The sequence below is a fragment of the Crassostrea angulata genome, chromosome 5 (genome assembly GCF_025612915.1).
Source record: "Crassostrea angulata isolate pt1a10 chromosome 5, ASM2561291v2, whole genome shotgun sequence".
Lineage (NCBI taxonomy): Eukaryota > Metazoa > Mollusca > Bivalvia > Ostreida > Ostreidae > Magallana > Magallana angulata.
In genome coordinates, this window is record NC_069115.1 from 47,281,355 (window position 1) to 47,304,982 (window position 23,628).

General features: G+C 33.7%; 3 protein-coding genes across 3 annotated transcripts; 1 reads left to right on the top strand and 2 right to left on the bottom strand.

The window, feature by feature from the left end:
- The first annotated feature begins 1,766 nt into the window (after positions 1–1,766).
- On the top strand, positions 1,767–7,729 carry LOC128185718 (elongation factor 2-like). Its single transcript, XM_052855353.1, has 12 exons — positions 1,767–1,923; positions 2,592–2,806; positions 3,097–3,287; positions 3,741–3,949; positions 4,104–4,337; positions 4,468–4,720; positions 4,882–5,216; positions 5,494–5,613; positions 5,752–6,000; positions 6,149–6,358; positions 6,675–6,990; positions 7,134–7,729. The coding sequence occupies exons 1-12, from the start codon at positions 1,921–1,923 to the stop codon at positions 7,325–7,327; spliced, it is 2,529 nt and encodes an 842-aa protein (XP_052711313.1). The 5' UTR covers positions 1,767–1,920; the 3' UTR covers positions 7,328–7,729.
- A 1,242-nt stretch (positions 7,730–8,971) lies between these two features.
- LOC128184810 (potassium voltage-gated channel subfamily C member 2-like) lies at positions 8,972–12,422 on the bottom strand. Its single transcript, XM_052854400.1, has 2 exons — positions 11,157–12,422; positions 8,972–10,750 (listed from the first exon to the last, which is right to left on the bottom strand). The coding sequence occupies exons 1-2, from the start codon at positions 11,613–11,615 to the stop codon at positions 9,920–9,922; spliced, it is 1,290 nt and encodes a 429-aa protein (XP_052710360.1). The 5' UTR covers positions 11,616–12,422; the 3' UTR covers positions 8,972–9,919.
- Positions 12,423–14,489: 2,067 nt separating this feature from the next.
- Positions 14,490–17,375, bottom strand: LOC128185091 (potassium voltage-gated channel subfamily C member 3-like). Its single transcript, XM_052854766.1, has 2 exons — positions 16,911–17,375; positions 14,490–16,057 (listed from the first exon to the last, which is right to left on the bottom strand). The coding sequence occupies exons 1-2, from the start codon at positions 17,364–17,366 to the stop codon at positions 15,212–15,214; spliced, it is 1,302 nt and encodes a 433-aa protein (XP_052710726.1). The 5' UTR covers positions 17,367–17,375; the 3' UTR covers positions 14,490–15,211.
- Positions 17,376–23,628: the final 6,253 nt, after the last annotated feature.

The following is a 23,628-nucleotide window of genomic DNA, read 5'->3' on the forward strand; positions in this document are numbered from 1 at the left end:
TTGTTAATAAAGCTGGAGCCTTGTTAATGTTTACACAGGTATATGCATTTTACAGTATAAGTTTCAATCAAATGTTGCTTCCCTTTGTTGGTGACATTACCATTAATGAACACAATGAATCAGTGTATCTGGTATACCAGTGGCCATTTGTCAAATAAATGGTAATTTCATGCTTTATATTATTTTTAAGCAAAAGACTCAAGCTTTGTTTACATAACATTGAATTCTTATACTGCTTGTTCTATTGATTTTGGTCCACTCCCAAAAACCTGTAGTTCTGTTCAAAATCTATTGAAATGTCTAAAAAAATTGCTGTGAAAAGGAGAGGAACTCTTGGGGCCATTTAGCATTGTGGCAACGCACTTTGAAAAAATTACATGTACTCCATTTGAAATTTTTTATTAAAGTGCGTTAGATTTGGGACCAAATCAACGCATTTTGAACAAAATTATTTATGTGCATTATGAAGATACATCAACATTTTTCATCAACGATACACCACACTTTTAAAAAAGTATGTATAAATAACAATTTTTTAATTGAATTTCTAAGTTGTTGATATTATGATGATTTGTTAACACTAGTGAATCTAATTTACTGACTTTTAGAATGGGGACGGGGTTGGGTTTAACCAAAGATACAGGTCAATATAAGTACATTTTTTAACTGATTACAGGAAAAAGGTCCCCTAACCCTCATCTTTTCATCCAAAACATATGCTATTCAGCAAGTTGGTGTTAAAGTATATGAACGGAAAAAGAAATAGCATTATTGTAAATCAAGTGCAGTAATATTGGAAAAAGGTAAACCCCCTTTTTGCATCTGTAATTTCATTGGCAATTTTTTTTTTTTTTTAGAAAATTCCGACGTGCAATAAGGCTTGTACCTCGGCAATAATTCTTTGAAAGATCCCTTTGTAACGTATAGAAACTATGCTCTGATGAGTTGAATGTTTTAGTTCATGTCTTGAGTTTAGAGGAAACAATTGTCTGAAAAAAACCCCCAAGGCTTATATCAGAAATGGTATAAATCTAAAAAATATTAAATTTGGTTTTTTGTATTGATATCTAATCTGGTCGTCAGCAGTGAATCCGAAAGGGGGATGTAAGTACAAGTACTCAAAATTACTCAAAATTGCTTGCAGGCACTGCAAGAGGGCCAACAATTTGTGTGTGAAAATCACTTTAATTTATCTTAAGACTTTCTAAGCTAATTAGTAATAAATCAATAATCAAGGACCCCCTTGCGCTAATATCATCCGTACCACCGGAAGATATTTTGATATTAAAAGTAAGTTATAGAGAACCTGTTTATTAATCGTTGTAAAATATATAAAGTTCAGTTCATTTCAATGATAAATCGCACGTATAGATCTGTAATATAAGCTATAGAATCTAATAGTAAGACCCCTTCGCGTCTTTGAGTCTAAATGTACTTTATGTACATATTACCAGTTTATCGTGTATTAGTATTTGATGTTAACAAAGCACGTTTATTCATTTCCTTAGAAGGGGTGAGAGAGAGAGTATACTATTAACCAAAGAGAGATAACTCAATGTGAAAATTGTTGCCAAAACAAATCAATACATCCAGATTCCGTTTCCAGCTAATCTATATATCTTATGATGATGGACTTTGCGCTAGATAGAGTTATACCGGGAAATACCGTTGGCACCAATACATGTACAGACTTTGACATTTCGTAATATGCTGTTGACCGCCCTCCCCTAGAAATAGAACATTTCCTAACTGGCGCTAGGTATTGTGAAATGTACCAGGGATATATAAGGACGTTGGCGCGGGATTTCTAGTTAACAGAAATGTGAACCAAAACGATCACCTCTTCGGAGAAATTTATCTTACGGCCCTAAAGGGCGAGTGTAGTGCTGAACGACGCGCAGAGGAGAAAACGAAATCAAAATGGTAAGTTTTTTTTTGTACTTATTTTTTTTTAAAATCTGAATCATATACGACAATATAAAAAAAGAAAATAATTCGATTAAGAAATTGTAAATTAATGCATTGTGATAAATTCGTTACATTACCCCCCCCCCCCCCCCTCTTAAGATGCAAAGCATAAACATTGTAACTGTGTGTGTTGCATATATTTTATTATTAATTTATTTTTAATTCGTCTTAATCATACAATGTTTTTTAAAAATTAATTATTAAAAAAAAAACTCAAAAAATCAATCGGAAATATTCATAAAAAAATTACCCCAAAAATTACAATTGTCCAAAATGCCGTCTGCTTTTTTTTTTTTTTTTATACATCTTTATATATGCAGGCACTAAGCAATATAGAATCAATCAAAATATGCATTTATAAAATAAATCATAAAACTTTTAAATAGTTTTATGAGACGAATTGTTTAAAAAGAAATACTATGTAGAAATAAATCCAGAAAGACTAACCTCACTGTTTATACGTTATATTGATAAACCCCCTCCCAAATTACAACGCCACGAGGAAAAAATACTACAAAAATATTCGAAGGCATTCAAATCTGCATACTAGTCATATTCTACTCGTAGTAATGGCAAATGTATACTCAACTCTCTGATTCTAAATACTATTCTTACCATTGCAGGTGAAATTTTCGGAAGAACAATTACGGCGGGTGATTTCCCGGCCAAGTCAGATTCGGAATATCTCGGTGATTGCCCATGTTGACCATGGTAAGACCACCCTCACCGATTCCCTTCTGTCCCGGGCGGGGGTCATTTCTGCCCAGCATGCTGGAGAAAAGTGTGCCATGGACACAAGAAAGGATGAACAACTCAAGGGAATAACCATTAAGTCGACGTAAGTCTTAAATACGAAATGCCTTAAAAAATATCAGTTTTCAACATAATTTGAGATAACATAAAAATGCTATTTGCGATAGTCAATTTTTTTCACAGAATCAACCAACGGTGGGAATGTTATCCCTTTGAAATTCAGTAGCCACGTTCAAAATGGACCAATGATGAATTAAACTTTTTGAAGTTTGAAAAATTGAAAATCTTGCTACATGTACATAAAGATATAGCTAACACAAAACAAATTGATGTATGAAATCACCAAAAGATTTTGACGCCCTCATATTTTTTCAGGGCCATTTCTCTCTTTTACGAAGTGGAGACTAGCATGTTACCCAAGGCGCATGCTCAACAGGAGGGGGAGGAAACCCGCGAGTACCTCGTCAATCTGATTGATTCCCCTGGTCACGTGGATTTCTCCTCTGAAGTGACGGCTGCGCTGAGAGTGACAGACGGAGCCCTCGTTGTGGTAGACAGCATCAGTGGTGTGTAGCCATAGAGCTTCCCCCCCCCCCCCCCCTTCCGAAAGAAACAAAAGGCATCAAAATATTTTTTAACATCCAGATAGCTTTTCTGTCGCTCACATTAATATTTTTCAGTAAATAAACGTACCGCCTCAGCCCTTTATAAGTGATTGAAATGGTCTTACGCACATTTATAAGACCATTTTAGTCTTTAAAAGGGGACAAAAAAGTAAGATGTTTGCAGCCAAAACTTAGAACTGAAGAGGACTTGATGAAGAAACTGTGGGGAAATCATTATTACAATACAGAAACCAGAAAATCCTTTGTTTAAACCTTTGTTTAATCCTTTGAGCTTTTGATTAAATAAATGAGAAATAATTAAAACTTTTACAAATAGTTTGGCTCTAACGTAAAGTTCCAAACCAGTTGATGTATTTCATCGATAATCATTTTCCATTTTCTTTATTTTTCTAGGTGTGTGCGTTCAGACAGAGACGGTGCTCCGACAAGCTCTAGCGGAGAGAATCAGACCGGTTCTGATGATAAATAAGCTGGACAGGTGTATCTTTGAGACCCAGCTGGAACCCGAGGAGCTTTACTGTAAACTGCGAGACACAATCGAACACGTGAATGTCATCTTATCCACGTACAGCGAGAACGATAGCTCATTGGCTGACACAAGGGTGAGTCAAATTTCTAAAAATACATTGTTTTCAACCCTCTCTTCACAATTGTACTTTTAATATACAATTATCTTTTTAAATTCAAAGTATCGAAAATGTCCATGTACATGTATTTCTTATACCGTATTTTACACTTACATTTTTCCACTTACAGTTGGACCCCTCTTTGGGAAATGTCGCTTTTGGATCCGGTTTGCATCGTTGGGGGTTCACACTGCGGCGGTTTGCTAAGATGTACGCAGCCAAACTCGGAACTGATGAGGAGAAACTCATGAAGAAACTGTGGGGAAATCATTATTACAACCCAGACACCAGAAAGTGGAGCCAAACCGGTGGGGAAGGTTACGTCAGGGGTTTTAACAAATTCATTCTGGAACCTCTGTTTAAGGTACTATATCACTTGACGTATTTTTTTTATTATAAATACATCAAATGTTAAAATATATGCACATTTCCATATAGGAGAAGAATGATAACATGTACCATTTTATCATGATTTTTTTTTTTGTATTTTACAGATGCTAAAAGCAACAAAGTCCATGGAAAAAGAGGACATATTCAAGCTGACCGAAAAACTAGGCTTGAAACTTACCACCGAAGAGCGGTCACTAGAGGGAAAGGAATTCATGAGGAATGTGATGATGAAATGGCTACCGGTGGGTGACGCCATGCTGGAGATGATCATCGTTCACCTCCCTTCTCCCTGTGTTGCCCAGAAATACCGGACAGAGATTCTGTACGAAGGCCCCAACGACGACGAAGTAGCTGTTGGTAAGTAGTATAAACGGTTAATACTGAAGTATGTCAAAAACACAGAGGAGAATTGCTGACTAATCTCAGTCAAACTTTTTCGATAGTGTTCATTTATTTAGCATAAAACTATTTGACTGATGTGATTTTTTAAATCAATTTTTCATTCGTTTTAATTCTAGCAATGAAACAGTGCAATGCTGATGGACCCCTCATGGTTTACATCTCCAAAATGGTACCTTCCACTGACAAAGGTCGCTTCTTTGCCTTCGGGCGAGTCTTTTCTGGCACCCTATCCTCGGGAATGAAAGTCCGCGTCATGGGTCCTCAGTACGAGCCCGGGAAATCCCACGATCTGTTCCACAAGACCAACCCCCGGGCCGTCATCCTGATGGGCAGCAAGATCACCTCGGTGGGTGACGTCCCGTGCGGTAATATCGTGGGTATTGGAGGAATAGACAAGTTCCTTGTCAAATCGGGAACCGTGACAACTTTTGAGAAAGCCCATAATATGAAGGTAGATATCGGAATATCTCATTACAATAACAATACAATACTCCTTTAATCAAAAGTTCTGTGCAGTGAAATTTTAATAACGTTGAAAAAGAAAGTAATTTGATTAAATATGACCAACGAATTTGATATTTCGGTCAATTCAAATAAAATATAATTGATATAATATTTTATATAAAACGCCAAGTCTTTATCGATATATGAAATATCCATTTACATAAAATACTATGTGAGCCGAGGGAGTCAGACGCTCAGATGACGTAAAATGCATTTGTTTATAGGTGATGAAGTTTTCGGTGAGTCCAGTGGTTAGAGTGGCTGTAGAAGTAGTACAGGCCAACGATCTACCCAAACTTGTGGAAGGTCTTCAGCGATTGGCTAAATCCGACCCCATGGTGCAGGTCCGTAATGCTTTGATATGGATATTATACTAGTACTCGTCTGAATTTGTTTGTCTTGTAATGAAAAAATCAGATTGTATATAAACAAATATAGATTTTCTAAAGAACATCTGAAGGAAAAATACATTTTAATTTTAGTGTTCCTTCGAAGCTGGACAGCATATAGTTGCTGGCGCAGGGGAGCTCCATCTTGAAATCTGTCTAAAAGACCTGGAGGAGGAGCTAGCTTGTGTGCCAATCAGAAAGTCGGAGCCTGTCGTCAGCTACAGAGAAACCGTCTCACAAAAGTCAAGTCAAGTTTGTCTATCAAAGTCCGGAAATAAACACTGCAGGGTGTACATGACAGCCGAACCAATGCCCGATGGTTTGCCGGAAGAATTTGACTCTGTAAGCTTAATATCCACTACCATAGTTACAGGCATTATTTAACAGAAGCGAGATTAATAGAATTAACCAACACTGATAATAAGTTTGTAAGTTAAATACCAATATAACAATCTAATTCAAAGTAAGATAAATTTTGATTTTTTTCAAGGGAAAAGTAACGGGAATGAAAGATGTCAAAGAGCGAGGAAAGTTTCTGTCCGAGGAATTTGGAATGGACTCTCACCAAACAAGGAAAATCTGGTGCTTTGGCCCCTCCACCTCGGGGCCCAATATGCTGATGGACGTGACCAAGGCCTGTCAGTATCTGCACGAGGTCAAGGACACAGTGGTCGCCGGCTTCCAATGGGCGACGGAAGAGGTATGTCTGCCTTCTCTACAGGCACGTGTTGATTTCATACCGAGTTTTCTTTGATTCCTATGGTTATGTATTGCTGCAAGTTCACGGGTTGAATGGAAATCGGTTTAATGTATCTGAATTAAGGTGGCTCACTACACCATGAATTAGTTTCGTTAATCAGCAGTGATTATGAAAGACAGCATGATTCATAAGAAGTAAATAAACTTAGTACACAAACAAATCTATAAGTACATGTATGTCCTGATATAGTGAGCTACCTTATATCAGGTTATGTCCACAAAATAGATCATAAGTACACGTATTCTTTATTATTTAGGGTGTTCTATGTGAAGAAAACATGCGAGGAGTACAGTTTAACTTGGAGGATCTTGTGGCTCACTCAGACCCCGCCCACCGCAAGGGGGCTCAGATGATCCCGGCGACCAGAAGGTGTCTCTTTGCCTCCTTCCTGACAGCTAGTCCCCGAATACTGGAACCCGTCTACCAGGTCGACATCGATGTTCCGCCATCAGTAATGGGCGGGGTTTTCAATGTGTTGTCAAAGCGACGAGGTCATGTGATCGAAGAACAGCAGAAATCGGGTTCACCTATGTACAGCATCAAAGCCCATCTTCCTGTTAACGAATCTTTCGGTAAGACAATTTTTTTTCAAACGAATTTATCATGCTCATGAATTTCTTTAATTTCATTTAATACCGGATAACTTTGCATATAAAACAATTGATATTACATCACATGATTAAAGGGTGACAAAGTTGGGATTTTTTTTCTAAAGGTTTCGCTGCGGAGTTGAGAGGACAAACTGGTGGGCAAGCCTTCCCACAATGCGTCTTCGATCACTGGCAGTTGCTTCCCGGCGATCCTCTTGAGCAGACGACACGTGCAGGAGCCGTGGTAACAAACATACGTCAGAGGAAGGGACTGAACCCTGTCATACCAAAGCTAGATAACTTTTTGGACAAACTTTAATTGACAAAATTATTATACAAATCCTGGTAAAACTTAAAAATTACTTTAAAAAGAGACATGTATACATCGCTGAAAGTGTGAAATATTGAAAAAATAAATGAAATATAATAATTACAGAACATATAATTATGTGTTGTGTTTTATTTAGCCATTGACAAGACTTTTAGAAAAAATATTTTTTTTTCTAAACCATGTGTTTAAAGCCAAATCTGTATGTCGAATTTTAAAATTTTAAATACATGTATGATAAATGTACATGTATTATATAGCATGTTTTTAGAAAGAAAAAATATGAACGATCAATCTATCCAAATGAGGTTCCACACAATCAAACAGTATCGGCATTGATTTCATGTATATACATCGCTGAAAGTGTGAAGTGTTACAAAAATAAATAAAATTCAATTATTACAGATCATATAATTATGTGTTGTGTTTGTTTAGCCATCGGCTAGACTTTTAGAAATAAGGATTTTTTTTCTGTTTTTTTCATGGTATCTGTATTACATTTTTTTGAAAGAACAAGTGTGAACGATCAATTTAACAAATTGAGGTTTTATTTCCACACAATCATATGGTATCGGCATTGATTCTACAGAAAACAAATGCGTATCATTATATATCATTTATTTTGCAACCAAGGTCTATTTGACCTTCCTCTACATGTATCTTGAGACAAGAGAATCATTATCAACAACAAATGTTTGATAATTTATCTGTAAATTATAGAAGATTCAAGAAATAAAGTACGAGTTTTCGTGAATGTTGCAGAATAACCGCCGAGGTTGAGAAATGTTGTTTTGAAATATAAAAGCCGAGGCGTAAGCCGAGGCTTTTATATTTCAAACAACATTTCGAGACCGAGGAGGTTATCCTGCAACATTCACGATAACAAGAACTTTATTTCTATTCTACTAACAGCCCAGTATTTCTTCAGATCGTTTCTCCTATAGAGAGACGATCTAGGTCATTTTGACGGCTGTTCCGGGTAACCCCAAGGGTTTTGTTAGTAATGTTTACTATAGCATTGAATGATTTATTTTTGACGTCGTCGTATCAATAACTGCCGTCAGGTGAGCAGACAAATTGAATAACGCGCGTTAGCGCGTTCTGATAATTTGTCTGCACACCTGACGGCAGTTATTGACACGACGACGTAAAAAATAAATCATTTAATGCTTATATTTACATTCCCTTACTGAAGAAATCAATTGTTTACTTAAATAAATCGATATAGAGCGCAGATTACGGAGGGAGTGAATAAGTAACAGCAAGAACAGCTGTTTTGTAAAACCGGTTTAAACTGGTTTTCACATTGACTGTTGAGATGAGATCGACGAGCATGAAAATATAATCCATGATAAATAACTCTTGAAATGTTGCTTTTAACAATAAAGTCAACTTTTTAGTTGAATAATTATATAACATGGTGTTTTGACAACATTCATGAAATAAATTTTTAACCGATAACATAGAAATCCCTGTTTGAGAGCTACTTATGTAAATTACTCGTAAATTCATACGCAGTGAATAGGTGTTGCATTTAGAGACATTTTAAACATCACGGAATTTAATGGAAAAACACAGTACAATGTAAATATATGTGTATCAATCAAAGGAATCACATGCAGACGACAAAATTTTTCTTTGGATTTTTAATACTCTTCACTTATTTATAAAATATCTTTGAATCACATTCCTAATATTTTAAGGGCAATTTGATACGATTATTACTACTATATGTTATATATTTTATGTAAAAACACGCATTGAAAATGTGCTAGGGAGGTCCTAGGAACAGCCGAATTGATCTCTTAAAAATAAACATTTGAGGCAATACACATCGTTTTGACTGAAACTAACACGTGAAATTTACATGGTTTTAAAACTTTTTACGGTTTGAAGTTGTACTTTCATGATCAGTGCGAGACAAATAGGTATTTCTGATCTGATAATTTACTGATGACGTTCGTGGTATATTGGAGAATAATGTCCGCGGCATCTCTTTGATCTCGGCAATAACTGTAGTAGAATGCTCATTAATAGTTAAATACAATACAGAATGGGAAACGTCGATAGAAAGTCGATAGATTCATTTGTAGATTTCGAATATGTTTAATGTAATGTACCTGTAATTTTGTGACCATATATCGGGAGTTCATATTGACCGCGAAGTAGATCATGCAGTCAGGATATTCAAAGAATTATTGAAGCCTATTAAATTGTATGAGTAAATGACATTAAAAACGAAATTGCAGAAAGAAAACAATGATCAATGATCCATCTTGTCAATGATCATGTATACTAGAAACATGCATTCATGTATTTATATGTACATCTATTAGACAAAATAAAAATTAATAAAAGAAAGCAATGGAATCTTGAGAGCAGACATCGACCAATATGTCCAGTATGACTCAACATCTTTTTAGTAATCATACTTTTACAAAAATGCAATGAGTGCAATGAAGCAAAACATGTAATTCTTAAGCACCTATAACCTCTAGATTTCAACGGTAATAAACCATGGTTCATAAAACGTATAAATATAAAAACCCAACACACATACACATTATATATTTCAATTTATTATCATGCTTTTTTGCATTGTTGCTTTTTCTTTGCTTTCATGTATTTCATTCTGAAGGTATAACAGTTGTATAAAGTACTAAAGTTAGAGGATAGAGTAGCTATGGGCATTGCAATCAAGGACAACCCAACCAATGCTGTTATTGACGCCATGATGTACCCAAAAGTACTCTTTGGATAATGGTCCCCGTATCCAACGGTTGTTATAGTAACAATGGCCCACCAAATACTAATTCCAATGTTTGGAAATGTTTCAGCGTTATCGAATTCAGTCCAAAACATTCCACAACCGAATATCGTGGAGAAAATTGTAAAGACCAGAACAAGGAAGCCCAGTATTTTCCAACTTTTTTGGAAACATAGTTTAAGTATCTTCATTTCTGCTGTCGTTTCAGCCAAGCGGAGGAGTTTCAAAACCCTCAGTGAGTACATTGCCCCGATAACTACAATAATTGTACTCAAGTCTGGATTGTTCACGATGTTTCCAGGGTTAGTGGCCAAATGGATAACGAGAAAACAAAGCACCACAGCAACCAGTTCTATGATGTTTTGCACGTTGAACAGAAAAGACCTCTTTTGGTTAGAAATGACAAAACGAATCATCAGATCAACCAAGAGCAACCCATTGCAAACTCCCTCCAAGATAAGCCGTTCCAATGGAACAACCTTGACGAGAAGCGTTTTTCGTTTTGGATTGCTATAGAAGAAATTGTAGGTCGCATTGTTTGGTAATGTAGGGATATTCTCACGGTCCACTCTATAGTCATCAAAAGTATTTATGATAAAACACGTGATGGTTGTAAGGGTTAAGGCAGCCACAACAAATAGCCACACCTGAAGTGACACAAAGAATTCAGCAGTTGTGAAATGCATATTTTTGTAATATAAATATTATCGAAAAAAGAAGAATTTCATTATGTCAAACGACGACAACTGCTTGCCTTTTTTGAAAAAAACATTTTTACAAATTTTAAATGTCGCACCCTTATTGTGCTATCAATGAATAGGAGGATATAAAATATTATTTCCCCCTTTTTAACACTCAATTTGTTTCTCACTTACAAGTTATAACAAAAGAAATGCCATAAACACTAAGATAGTAAGCATAATTTAATATTTCTGTGTTTAATCTTCTGATGATTAAAATATTTAAAATGAAATAATTTCTAATCACGATAAAAAAAATTTCTAATACTGATTAAAAAGGAATTATACTGCATAAATATTCAATGATACATACCTTCCCAAGTAGATTAGAAAATGGATCGATGACTGCTTTGTTAAGAGTATCTCTGATTTTCTGTAATTTACTTGCTGAGGCATCGTTTTCTACCTCCGGTAAAATTCCATGAATAAGATGCTGTTCCGTGTTCTCTATTGCCTCATAACTAGACAAGTTGTCATCAAACATGACTTCATAGCAACAGTTAGGTACAGCTTCCACCGGAATCATCCAAAACTCCAGTTCCTCTCTCGCCTCAATTGCACAGATTCCCTTTGGAAGATGGAATTTGCGACCAGAAAAATAATCCAAAACATAGTGGAAAAGGACTGGATTCCTATCTAAAAAGTAATCCCCGTTTTCTTGTTTTTCAGCATGTCCCTCTTTTGACAGCTTATCCAAGAGTTCTTTTACTGCAGTCGATGATGTAACAAATTGAGTACCTCGAAGACTGATGTTGAAGTAGTTCGCCATCATTCATTGACTGACGGCCCAAGGTAAGTTTAAGCTTATTTAATAAGTTAGTAGAGTTGAGTCACTGATCTTTGTATTAATTGTCAGTTGTTTATATGTATGTAATATAATGACCTCTTTTCTAGTCATATTGATATTCTATTGTTATTATCACAGATAGCTAATCCAGCTATTAGGCAATCGAATCTTGAACAACAGCAAGATTTATCTTGTAACGAACCTGAATCTCTAAAAATCAATAATAACACACGATATTGCAGAATTGCTGGTAAGTACTATATATAAAATGCATACACATGTAAAGGCAGATTTGAGACAGTGACAAAAAGTTTTTGCATCACTCCATTTTCTGAACGTAAAAGTTTCTTGAATAGAACCATAATTCGCATTAATTTATTAAGTTCAACTAAATGCAAAAAAAATCCATACATGTCCAAGACCAACTTTAAGATATCAACGTTAAATATGGACAGTTGTAGTTGTGTACATATGCATTAAGTTCTATAATATCGAAATTAGTGAATCGATATCGATACAATATCGTCGATATCATCGATATCGATACTATATCGTGTATTGGACATAACTAAAAAATCGATTTATAATTGTTTTTAATAAATAACACTAAAAACCTAACACCTATAGTTCCCACAATTTTCAATTAAAATTAAACTGCGACATGAAAAATGTACGTTAAATTTCCACCCCTCCGCCCAAAATATCATTCTTCATGAACTGTCTAAATATGATTTACAACGTAACTGACACTTAATCGGACCACATAAAAACGCATCATAAAATTTACTTACTACTCTTGTACAGAATGAAACGTTATGCCCGTAATGAAATCAAACAAATACCTGTACATTTAAAAAGCGTTAAGTCGTTAACTGTTTAATCCAGTGTTTGACCTAATTGTATATACAATCAAGGATAAAAAAGTTTAGAAGTATTATTAAATTTTATCGACCAATAAGCTAAGGATTATTAAAAACTACACTGAAAAGACATGCCCTTTTTAAAAAACAAAAACAAAGGATGCTTTAAAAATCCAACGATAACAGGCTGTATCAATCTAAGCATTTATAGTTAAGAAATTCCTAATAAAATGAAGACTAAAGAAACATTACAGTAAACCAACAGTCATATAGTCGGTGATATCAAATCTAAAACATCTTCTCAATATGTTTTCTCGAAAATCAAACTTATCATTGAAATACGATGTAATGCAAATAATGAGATGTCATTGTGTCTTTAATTTTTAAAACATATGCGTCCGCGTACGTGTCATCGTTCAGAGAACTTATTAAACAATATTCCTTAATTAAGATACAGATGTTCACAATGTTTTCACACAAAACCGATGTCACAAAGTGCGACATCCAAAGAATTAGTGTTATAGAAAAAAGGTATCTCACAATGGAGATTGATGTATTTTAGTAATTAGATAGTCCTACTTAAGGAACTCATATTCTCTGTGATAAAATGAAAATCAATCTTTGTAGCATTAATCAGTTAATTATACATGTATTGATTATTACAATTTTTTTGTCCAAATGATATAGTCAGTATTTTAACAGTGGATATCTAGTTGTTAACATTTTTGAAAACCCAAATGTAGTCTATAAACAATCATTTTAACGATCTTTTTACAGAAAAGCAAGGTACTGAAGTACTGAAAAGCAGGCTCTTTTGCTGTGACATTATGCATAGTGTGTAGTAAACACCGACAATTTCTCTCTCTCTCTCTCTCTCTCTCTCTCTCTCTCTCTCTCTCTCTCTCTCTCTCATGCATTTAACTTCGACAAAGCCTCAGAGTCTTAGCGACTAAGTTTCAAGGGACCGTTTTGGATAAGGTACCCGTCAATACTTTTGTAAAATAGAGAGTTGCTGTACTTTAAGGCATATAAGTGTTGCTAAAATTTATGAAATGTTTTGAATGAAAAATCATTATCAATAGTTAGAGGGATGTCTCTTGTTGAAGTTGACATGCAATATGTAGGCCCCATATGTTAGGTATATGAGAATCAAAAGTAAAACGCAAAACTCTGACTGCGACTGTTGTGTTGACTTTACACAGTGAAATTGCAAGTGACAGACGGGAGGTAAAATAACACGAAAAGTAGGTGGATGGAACATTGTAAACTATTCACTGGTAAGTTTCTGACATGTTATGTTGCAACATGCACACGGTACGCAAGGTCAACCCTTTGCTGGGAATTAGCTAGGGAAGGTCTAAAAAGCTGAAAATTCATGAAAAATTAGCAAAATACGAAAGGGTCAAAATCTCATAAAAACCGGTATGTAAAAGTTTTTACAGGATTTAACAAGTAATTTTCTTCAGAAATTGGCGATTAGCCTTATAACAAGCGAATTAAAGGTATTAGTGCTGAATGGAAACAGAAATTCTAGTTACAGAGTTCCGAAGACACACATCTCCTGGCTACAATGAACTGTATAAAAACTAACAAAAGACTTGACCTATAGGGCAGGTATTGGTTTCTGTCTTTACAAAAAGCACATCAACCTTTACCGTCGGGCGTTTAGGTGTCAGCTTGTTTAAAATTTATTATTAGTATTGATTAATACTTTTTATTAATTATATATAATGTAAATAGTAGCTCTGTTTTTAACTCAGGTATGTTTTGCCTATAAATGAGTCGTTAACGCAATAATCATCGGTTGGTAAATGAACCTTGTATTGTCCATGCCAGCTGCAAATATCGAATAGAAACGACAAATTTGTTATTCGATATACCGACTTATGTTTTTCTTCTTCATATTTTCCCCAATGCCATAATTCCCTCACCCGATCGTACTGCACACGGCGGATGCAATTTCAGACAAATTCCTTAGTACCGTACAAATCTATGCGGTTATAATGTCATTTATTTCCCAGTTCTAGCAAGTTACATTTTTGACAATAACACTTCACATTATAAATAATTTATTGTAATGTTTAAGTCAATTTAAATATGCTTGTAAACTCTTTGTAATTTTACAGCTATATAATCACATAAATTAAAGACACGTTGTATTTCAGATTCTACCACTAAGATAAAAATATACACAGTTCAAGGGACACAATCATAAGCCTAACTCAAGAGATCCATTAAAGGATATAACGACAAAGCACAATGCCTTATTTGTCTAGTTACTTCATATATCATCAGCATATTTATTGTTTCCACATATGAAACAAATGAGTTAATTTTTTGTCACTTGTTTTACTTCTTTGAAATAGATTAATGATTAATTTTGGTTGTTGGATATCGACAACAAAAGATTGTTTTTGTAGAAAATATTTTGATAATTTCTGTATTAATTTACAAAAATTCTTGGAAAAAATTATTATGTTCAAAATTTGCATTTAAAATCCAGAATGTTCTCACAATATTCTAAATAACGATAACTTTTAAGACACTTAAATAAAATTTAAGAATATTTAATATGTGGTAAAATATAAACATAATTTCTATCTCTTAAAAGGTGAACTATTATTGAATATTTATCAATATAAGTACATGTTTAATAGAATAAATTTAGATGTTAAGTTTTGCATACCATGATAAATAAACCAAAAAGATACAATGTTATAATCAATACACTATTTCTTTCATTTGTTTTCTTTTCATTGTTTTCTTTGCACTTAAATACTTTTTCCTGAATGTATAACAACGATAGAAGGTACTGAAGTTTGATGACAGAGTAGCTATTGGTATTGCTATCAAACACAGGCCAATCAACGCCGTCACAGAAGCCATGATGTATCCGAAAATACTCTTTGGATAATAGTCCCCGTATCCGACAGTTGTTATAGTAACAATGGCCCACCAAATACTAATCCCGATGTTTGGAAATGTCTCTGCGTTATTGAATTCAGCCCAAAACATTCCACAGCCGAATATCGTGGAGAATATTGTAAATACCATCACAAGGAAACTTAGTATTTTCCAACTTTTTTGGAAACACAGTTTAAGTATCTTCATTTCGGCAGTACTTTCGGCCAAGCGGAGGAGTTTCATAACCCGAAGCGAATAAAATCCACCAATTATTACAATTAAAGAATCTAAGTTAGGATTTTCGATTGCTATTTGAGGATTCCTCTCAATATAAATGACGAGAAAACAAAAAACTCCAACAATTACTTCTACAACGTTTTGGATGTTGAGTATAAACGATTTCTTTTGATAAGAAATTACAAATCGTATCAAAAGATCAACCAACAGCAACGCATTACATGTTCCTTCCAGGATGACACTTTCAATTGGAGCAGCCTTGACGATGAGCGTTTTACGTTTGGGGTTGCTAAAGAATAAATTGTACGTTGCATTGTTTGGTAACGTAGGAATGCTTTCACGATCCATCCGGAAGTCATCGTACATATTAATAACAAAACATGCAGTAGTTGTGAGGGTCAATGCAGCCACAATTACAAACCAAATCTGAAGTGATACAAAGTCAATTTTATAGCATGCAATTGATTCCGAATATTTACATTCAATATCGTTGCTAACATTGACTTTAGGTAATATCAATCAAAATTTTACACCCGGTCGATATTGAGTGCAATTTTGCAGATAAGCTCCAGAGTACATTATATAAATTAAAGAATTGACGTTTGAGTCAAAATAATCGCAAATATTATTTCCTAAACATGCCACTTTATAAAACAATTAAGGTAGTACTACATGCACCACTTTAACGTTTAGTATCACGGAAGAGATATCCACATGATTGTTGATATTTTATATATCTCTAATTATATTAAATTTCCTATTAAAGGGACATGGTCACGATTTTGGACAAATTTTATTTTTCTGTTTTTATTATTTGCAATGCTTTAGGAATGCATTTCTAATGATCAAATGAAATTTTGGTGCGAGTCGTTGAGTTTTAAGCAAGATACAGGGCTAACAATTCTTCGACATGTACACAAGGCTCCTGCCCTGTTTTTGTATACATAGGTTCAATATACCATTAAAGATCTTTTTAAAGCTGATTTGTCTATAATTATTAATTTTAGGCATAAATAAACAGTTCCTAACGATTAACACATTCATTTTAGGTCTAAAACTGGAATTTTTTACTTCAACATTTAAAATGTAAACAAACGTTTTGTTTACAAAGCCGAGAATTTTAAGCTCTGTAACTCGCTTATAACTCATCAAATGACACTCAAATTTTGGTTTCCTTTAAAAAATGCCTTACTGAAGCATTGTAACCATTAAAATCGAAAAAATAATTTTTGACCAAAATCGTGACCATGCCCCTTTAAAGTATAAATAAATAATTTACCTTTCCTAAAAGGCATGAAAATGGATCAGCTGCTGCTTTATTAAGAGTGTCCCTGATGTTCTGTAATTTATTTTTTGAAACAACAATCCTCTCCTCAGGTAAAACTCCATTAGTAAGATGTTGTTCTAGTTTTTCTATTTCCTCATAACTAGACAAGTTGTCATCAAACAATACTTCATAGCAACAGTTAGGTACAGCGTCCACCGGAATCATCCAAAACTCCAGTTCCTCTCTCGCCTCAATCGCACAGATTCCTTTTGGAAGATGGAATTTGCGACCAGAAAAGTAATCCAAAACGTAGTGGAAAAGGACTGGATTCCTATCTAAAAAGTAATCCCCGTTTGTTTTAATCTCAGCATGTCCCTCTTTTGACAACTTATCCAGTAAATCTCGCACTGAAATAGACGATGTAATAAATTGAGTACCACGAAGACTGATATTAAAGTAGCATGTCATGTTTGACTGACCAAAGAGTAAGTGAGTTTTGGACTGTTTGTCTGTAGTGCATAGTTACAAGCATTCGTATTTAATGGATGTTGTTAAAAATTTATGATTTTGAGGGTCGCTTGTTTGTACTTTATTGTTATTATGACAATAGATGATCAAGGTACATTAATCAATGCCAGTAAAATCCAAGCATTGTTCATGTGATAGTGCGAGTTTTTAAATAAATGACGTCACTTTAGTTGATATCTATGTATAAATTGATTATTACAATTTCGAAATGAAATGAACGCCTAAAACTCTTATAACAGGATCAATGACCAATATATACAATTTATATGATAAACGCAAAACATTTGAAAAATATGATATAGCGGTAATTTCTCAACCTTTTGTGTTTAGCAGAATCGAACAGATATGATATTCCATAGTCATCCACTTTCAATAGAATTGAAAAAAAATGATATTCCGTATTGGGGTTATAAATAGAGAAAGAATTAATTAATAAAAACTATAATATGTACTTCGGCTACTTTTCAATTATTTATTGGCTTTTGGAAGATTTATCAATATTTTGAATAAAATAATCCATGTTTTATGAAGAGCATGAGACTTATTTCTATCAAATAATAAATCGAGTTTGTAATGGTCAGAAAATAGGGATGACATTGCTTGCTATAACTTTAATATACTTTAATGTGATTAGTATCACAGCAAAGTTAGTATAGACGTTATAATAGTATAAAATATAGTTTAGTATAAGATAAACCACCTTAGTTTTTCACGCAAAAGAGAATAAAGGGAAAACAGAATGTTGAAAATAGAATAAAAGTAAGCTCCGAGATTTTTGAAAGTGAAAAAGAGCACTATAATGAAAGTTCTATAAAATATCATAAATGGTGTTTCATCAGTTTTGCATTCGGAGTAAATGTCATCCTTAACATTTTATGAACGCTGATCTGGAAGGAATAAACAATAATTCGGGTAAAAAGACTATAGAAACTCAATATACAAAGCTAATAAATAAAAATAGATCCATTTTACCAAAACCTTGGACTTTCAGTAGGATTTAGCTATCTTTTTTTCCCGCCAAAACAAGTCAAAAATGACACTGGTTTCAAATGAATACTACACAGATTGCGTAGTATTAGCTCAAAAGCCAGGCAACTCTTGTTGATTTCAAAGAGCTATGGTTGAGTGACGAGCAATGAAATAGACAGGAACACGTCCAATTGCTGCTTGACACAACAACTATAGTCCACGGTCTTGCTAAAATAGTTCTAAGATGCTGATGTGGATAATAGCGTTTTGGTTCCAAAAGCAATTTAGGTACGTGCCCAGATATTGTGATATGAAAATATTGGGAGCACCACTCTGTTTCCATCAACAGAATGATAAGATTTGATGTTTATTTTTCTCCGTTGAGAAATAATTTCTATGCAAAGGGACCCAACCCGTCGTTTCTTATCGTGTTTGATATGTCTTTCGAGACAGTGTGGCAATAATTTATAATAATCTGTTATAAGAAATTTTATTTGAATAAACAAATACTTACTTACATAGCTAAGAATTTATTTTATGTTTTATTTTGCGAAGCCGTATATTTTCATTTTTACATTGAACTGTTTTACATTAATGTAAAGACAGTTTATTGTATACAAAGAGCGTTTCGTTGCATTTTGAGAGTTAACTTTGCTTTAATGCATTTATGTTCTGCAAATATTGTGATAAATGTTGCATTTGATCTTATTCATTTCATTTTCATGGTCATTGAAATTAGAATAAGAATATACATTAGTTGTTTTTTTTTTTATCACATATTTTGTTCTCATTTACACTAAAAAAATACTGAGTATGAGTTCATATGAAAATAGAAAACATCAGGTTCAAATATAAAAATTCATATTTTTATTGAAAGTCAATGAATCAAAACTAGTTTGCTTGATTAAAGTCTGTTGGATGGCGGTAAAGTATGTTTATGAATTCCTGTTTCAAAAAGTTATATAAGAAATACAATTTTGTGTGCTTTCTAATAAAATGCAGAGACCGGATTTGATTTGATTTGATTGCAGTCAAGAAGTATAAATTCAAACTCATACATGTAACCAATGCCAATATTATTCAACGTAGAACTTTAAGCAGATAAGAAAAGGACAACTGGGTCTGTTCTTATAAAAGAGGTCATTTGGTGCCGGTGTTATATAGTGCCTTTTCCCCTAGCCATCTTTCCCCCCGGAAAAATGGCTATATAGCAGTTCTTCCCCCCGGAAAAATGGCTATATAGCAGTTTTTCCCCCAGGGAAAGCTGACTATATAGTGGGCTTTCCCCCTTTTTATAGCCAGATTACCCCCACGGAAAACCTACTATATAGTGGATTTTCCCCCTTCTTTTACATTCCGGCCATGTATATGGTGGACCATTCGTGGCAATATATAATTTGCAATAATTTATATGATATCAATTTCTCATAGAAAAGGATAATTATGGCATTTATCAATACATAGAATAAAATAGTATTTCATGGTTTTTTAACCCCAAATATGAACTAAGGCACGCGCCTCCATAACATTCATGTGTCATCGTCGTTTATTTCACTTGTTTTTACACCTTTTTGAAACACCATTTACACGGATTTCGGAATACCTCGAATCTTTTTCATCTAATCGATTTCAAGGGTAATTAAAAAAAAAACCAACCCCCAACAAACCACCACATCTATTGTGATGAGCTGACTTATTTTTTTTTTAAATATAAGCTTGGTCTTCTAATCAACTAACAAGTTACAAAAGTCGTATACATGTATGCGCTTAGGTTGGTTATTTATTTTTGATTTTCGGTTGCCCCTTTTATGAATAAAAGTTTATTGATTTATTTATCTAGTTATTTATTATATCATTAGTCATCTTATTTAATATAAAATTTTCAGTGTCATCTACTAGTGGTATAACACTATCACTGTGAAAATATGGTTAAGTGGTCATCTCTAGAATATGAGATTCGGATCCCCACTTATAGAACACTTTTCAATCATTATAACGGGGTTTTAAACATCGGGCCCTGAAACATCAATGGCCCCTACCCTGAGGGCTGAAATTTTCAGAGTCATCTACAAGTGGTAAACCACTGCCACTATGAAAATATGGTGATATGGTCATCTCTAGTTTATGAGACATTGGACCCTTAAGAATATGCACTATAATCATTATAATAGGATTTTAAAAACCGGGCTCTGAAACATTGGAAACAAAATCTCTTTAAAACAGAGGTTTAGCCTGGATGAAATTTTCAAAAACAGACAGACAGTCTGATAGATTTATCAAAAAATTCTTTAAACATTCTTGCTTAGTACAAATTCAGAACACAGAATTATGCATATAAGTGTATAACTTGTAAAACCAAGTATTTTTTTCAATTAATTACCTAAATTTAGTTTTATGTGTAATTCCATTACACACGTGTTCAATTTTCAGCATAGTCTATAAAAATTATAAATTGGCAAAACGAAACTTAGCCTTTATAGATGAATTCAGTTGTACATGTATGCAACCTGGGAGTGTAAAAACATTAATTTTAATCCTTGCTGGATTTCCATCAATATTTTTTATAAAATCTGAACCAAAAACGTGAGGGAGAAACCCTACTATGGGGGAAAAGCTACTATATAGTAGCTTTTCCCCCCAGGGGGAAAGGCTACTATATAGTAGGTTTTCCGGGGGGAGAAGCTACTATGGCGGAAAAACTGCTATACAACACCGGTAAAACCTTAGATTAACACACTGTTACATTGAATCCTTGTACCTCATTAAGTTACATGTACATATATCTAGTTCAGGAGTTTTTGGACGAAGTTCTATGCAATTTATAAAAGAACACGAGACTCTTCATTTTTTCATTTTTGTGTGCTATTTTTTCTGTTGTATATATTTTGTGTTTTCAACTCAATCGGGCACAAAAATGGCCAATAGATTAGTGTTGTTAAAACAAAAGTTGAACCCGTTGTGATATAAGCGAGAGTTATTTGCAACTATTCAATGGATTTGTACCTAGTCGAGCCGGAAAAGTGACTCATGATAATAAACATCGACTTCTGAAATTAGAAACTAAGGAAATAAAAAAAATATATATGTTAATTAAAGAAGGATAGAATTAGGTCTGACACCTTACTTTCTAAATTAAATGAAACAATAAGGAATAAAAATGACAATAATTAATTATCATGACACCATAAAATCACACACACTATCGAATTTTATATCAAATTTTCAAAAGACTATCAAAAGACTGCTTAAACCAAAAACAGTTTCTTTGCTAACCTCAAGCATCTAAAATACTATAGCCTTTTATTCATATATGTCAGAAGCATTCCCAATCTTTCTATTTCCAACACGATTTTTTTTATGTTGTTAAAAAAAAGTATGGAAACATTTGTTTTCATCCCTCATCAACGGTGTTCATTAATATTCATCCAGAGACCCGGGTTAATATGTTCACATGAACTGTTGTAGAAGCCAGAGGAGGTTGTTTTTACTCAAATCAGTTGATGTTTACCCGGAAATACTATTAGCGATGAAATATACATGTATAGGGAATGTACTCTTTTTCACGCATGTAAATACAGGAGATGATGTAAACGTAAGAAGGCATGGTTCATGGCATAAACACTATATATAGGTCGTCATTGGCAGGCTGGAAGTTGTCTAAAACTTATAATACCATTCAAACAATTGCTTTATGCAAAACTTTTTGGTAATCCTAAATATTCTATGACAAATTTTATCAAAAATAACAAAAATATGTACTGAAGTTTTTTTCTTGGCTCAGAAATACACCTTTGTAAACAGTAGATTTGTTCAGCAATTTACAGCCATGTTTATAAAGTCCTTAACAGCCCTTTATGTAGTTGAAAACAGGGTCGATATTCTGTGTATAGTAAAACTACGTGGCAACTCTAGCAGTGTTTATAAAACTCGATTGAAAAACTAAACAATTCGCATCATGCATGAAAAATCTAAATGTTCACAGATATATTACATCAGACTTTTACAATACTGTTAATATACTCGTCACTCGGGTAACTGTTTGCAATTTGTGAATGTCCGTCGTCGGTCGTGCTTTGTCTGTTAACAATTTAAAATTTTTATTTTCCTCTTGAAAACTACATGACCAATTATTTTCAAATATGGTATGATGCTTTGTCAAAAAAATAAAATATTGACAAAATTTATCTTTTGGCTTGCAAAACAAATTAAGTTAAAAAGAAACATACCCCCCAAAAAAAACCAAACAACGAAGACCACAAATCTAATTTCCTGTATGTTCGATTTGCTAAGGTAAACTTTTACGTAGTATGATGTCTTTACGATGCATTGTTAAAAAGTTGTGTTTTTAACATCGAATTATTTTTTTTTTTATAAATAAATTGAAAAATCCCTAATGTCAACTGAAGACATCTGTAAGTTTCAAGTTTCGATCTCTAACAGTTTCAGATGACCAGCGATAAAATACCCTACTACATCAATTAAAATGTTTCTTGATACCATCATAAATTAAAGAGATATGAAAACTCATTTATTACAAGGCTGTAAAATGACATTGACATTTGAACTTTGTGTCACTTTAATTGATCGGATAAGGTACACGCTTCAATCCCAAGTGGTTCGATGTCTCTACGAAGTATGGTAAAAAGTATTAGTGTTTTCTTGAATGTTTGAACCTTTTTAGGGTTATAACTGCTAGAAAGGTGGCCTCGGGCCCATTCAGTATTGATTAATTGAAGGGGCCTCTTAGTAAACTAAAGACATTGGTAAGGGTATCAAGTCTTTACCTCTAACGGTTTAATAGTAGAAGCGATTACAAGCATTTTGTACACTAGGGACAATACTCTTAAAATATTTCAAGGTTGACATTGAAGGGTCATATTTTGGAATGTATTAAGAAGTCATACTACATCCATAAAAAAGGTTTCCTTATACTACCATATATAAACAAAAGGAATAAGAAAACTCATCATATTAATGACTTTTAACATTATGTCATTTAGATTGGCAAAGGAACACGCATCAATCCCAATTGGTTTGATATCTCTACAACGTATGGTTGAAATGTTAAGTTTTCTTGACTGCTTGATAGATTAAAAGAACAAGAGACATTTCCTGTTAATAATATAATGTAAGCCAATTATTTAGATCTATTGAAAATCATTAGCAAGATTTCACTGTTGTTTTTTGTGTGAAAAGAAAAAAAGGTTCAATTTTATGATTAATTTAAAACCAA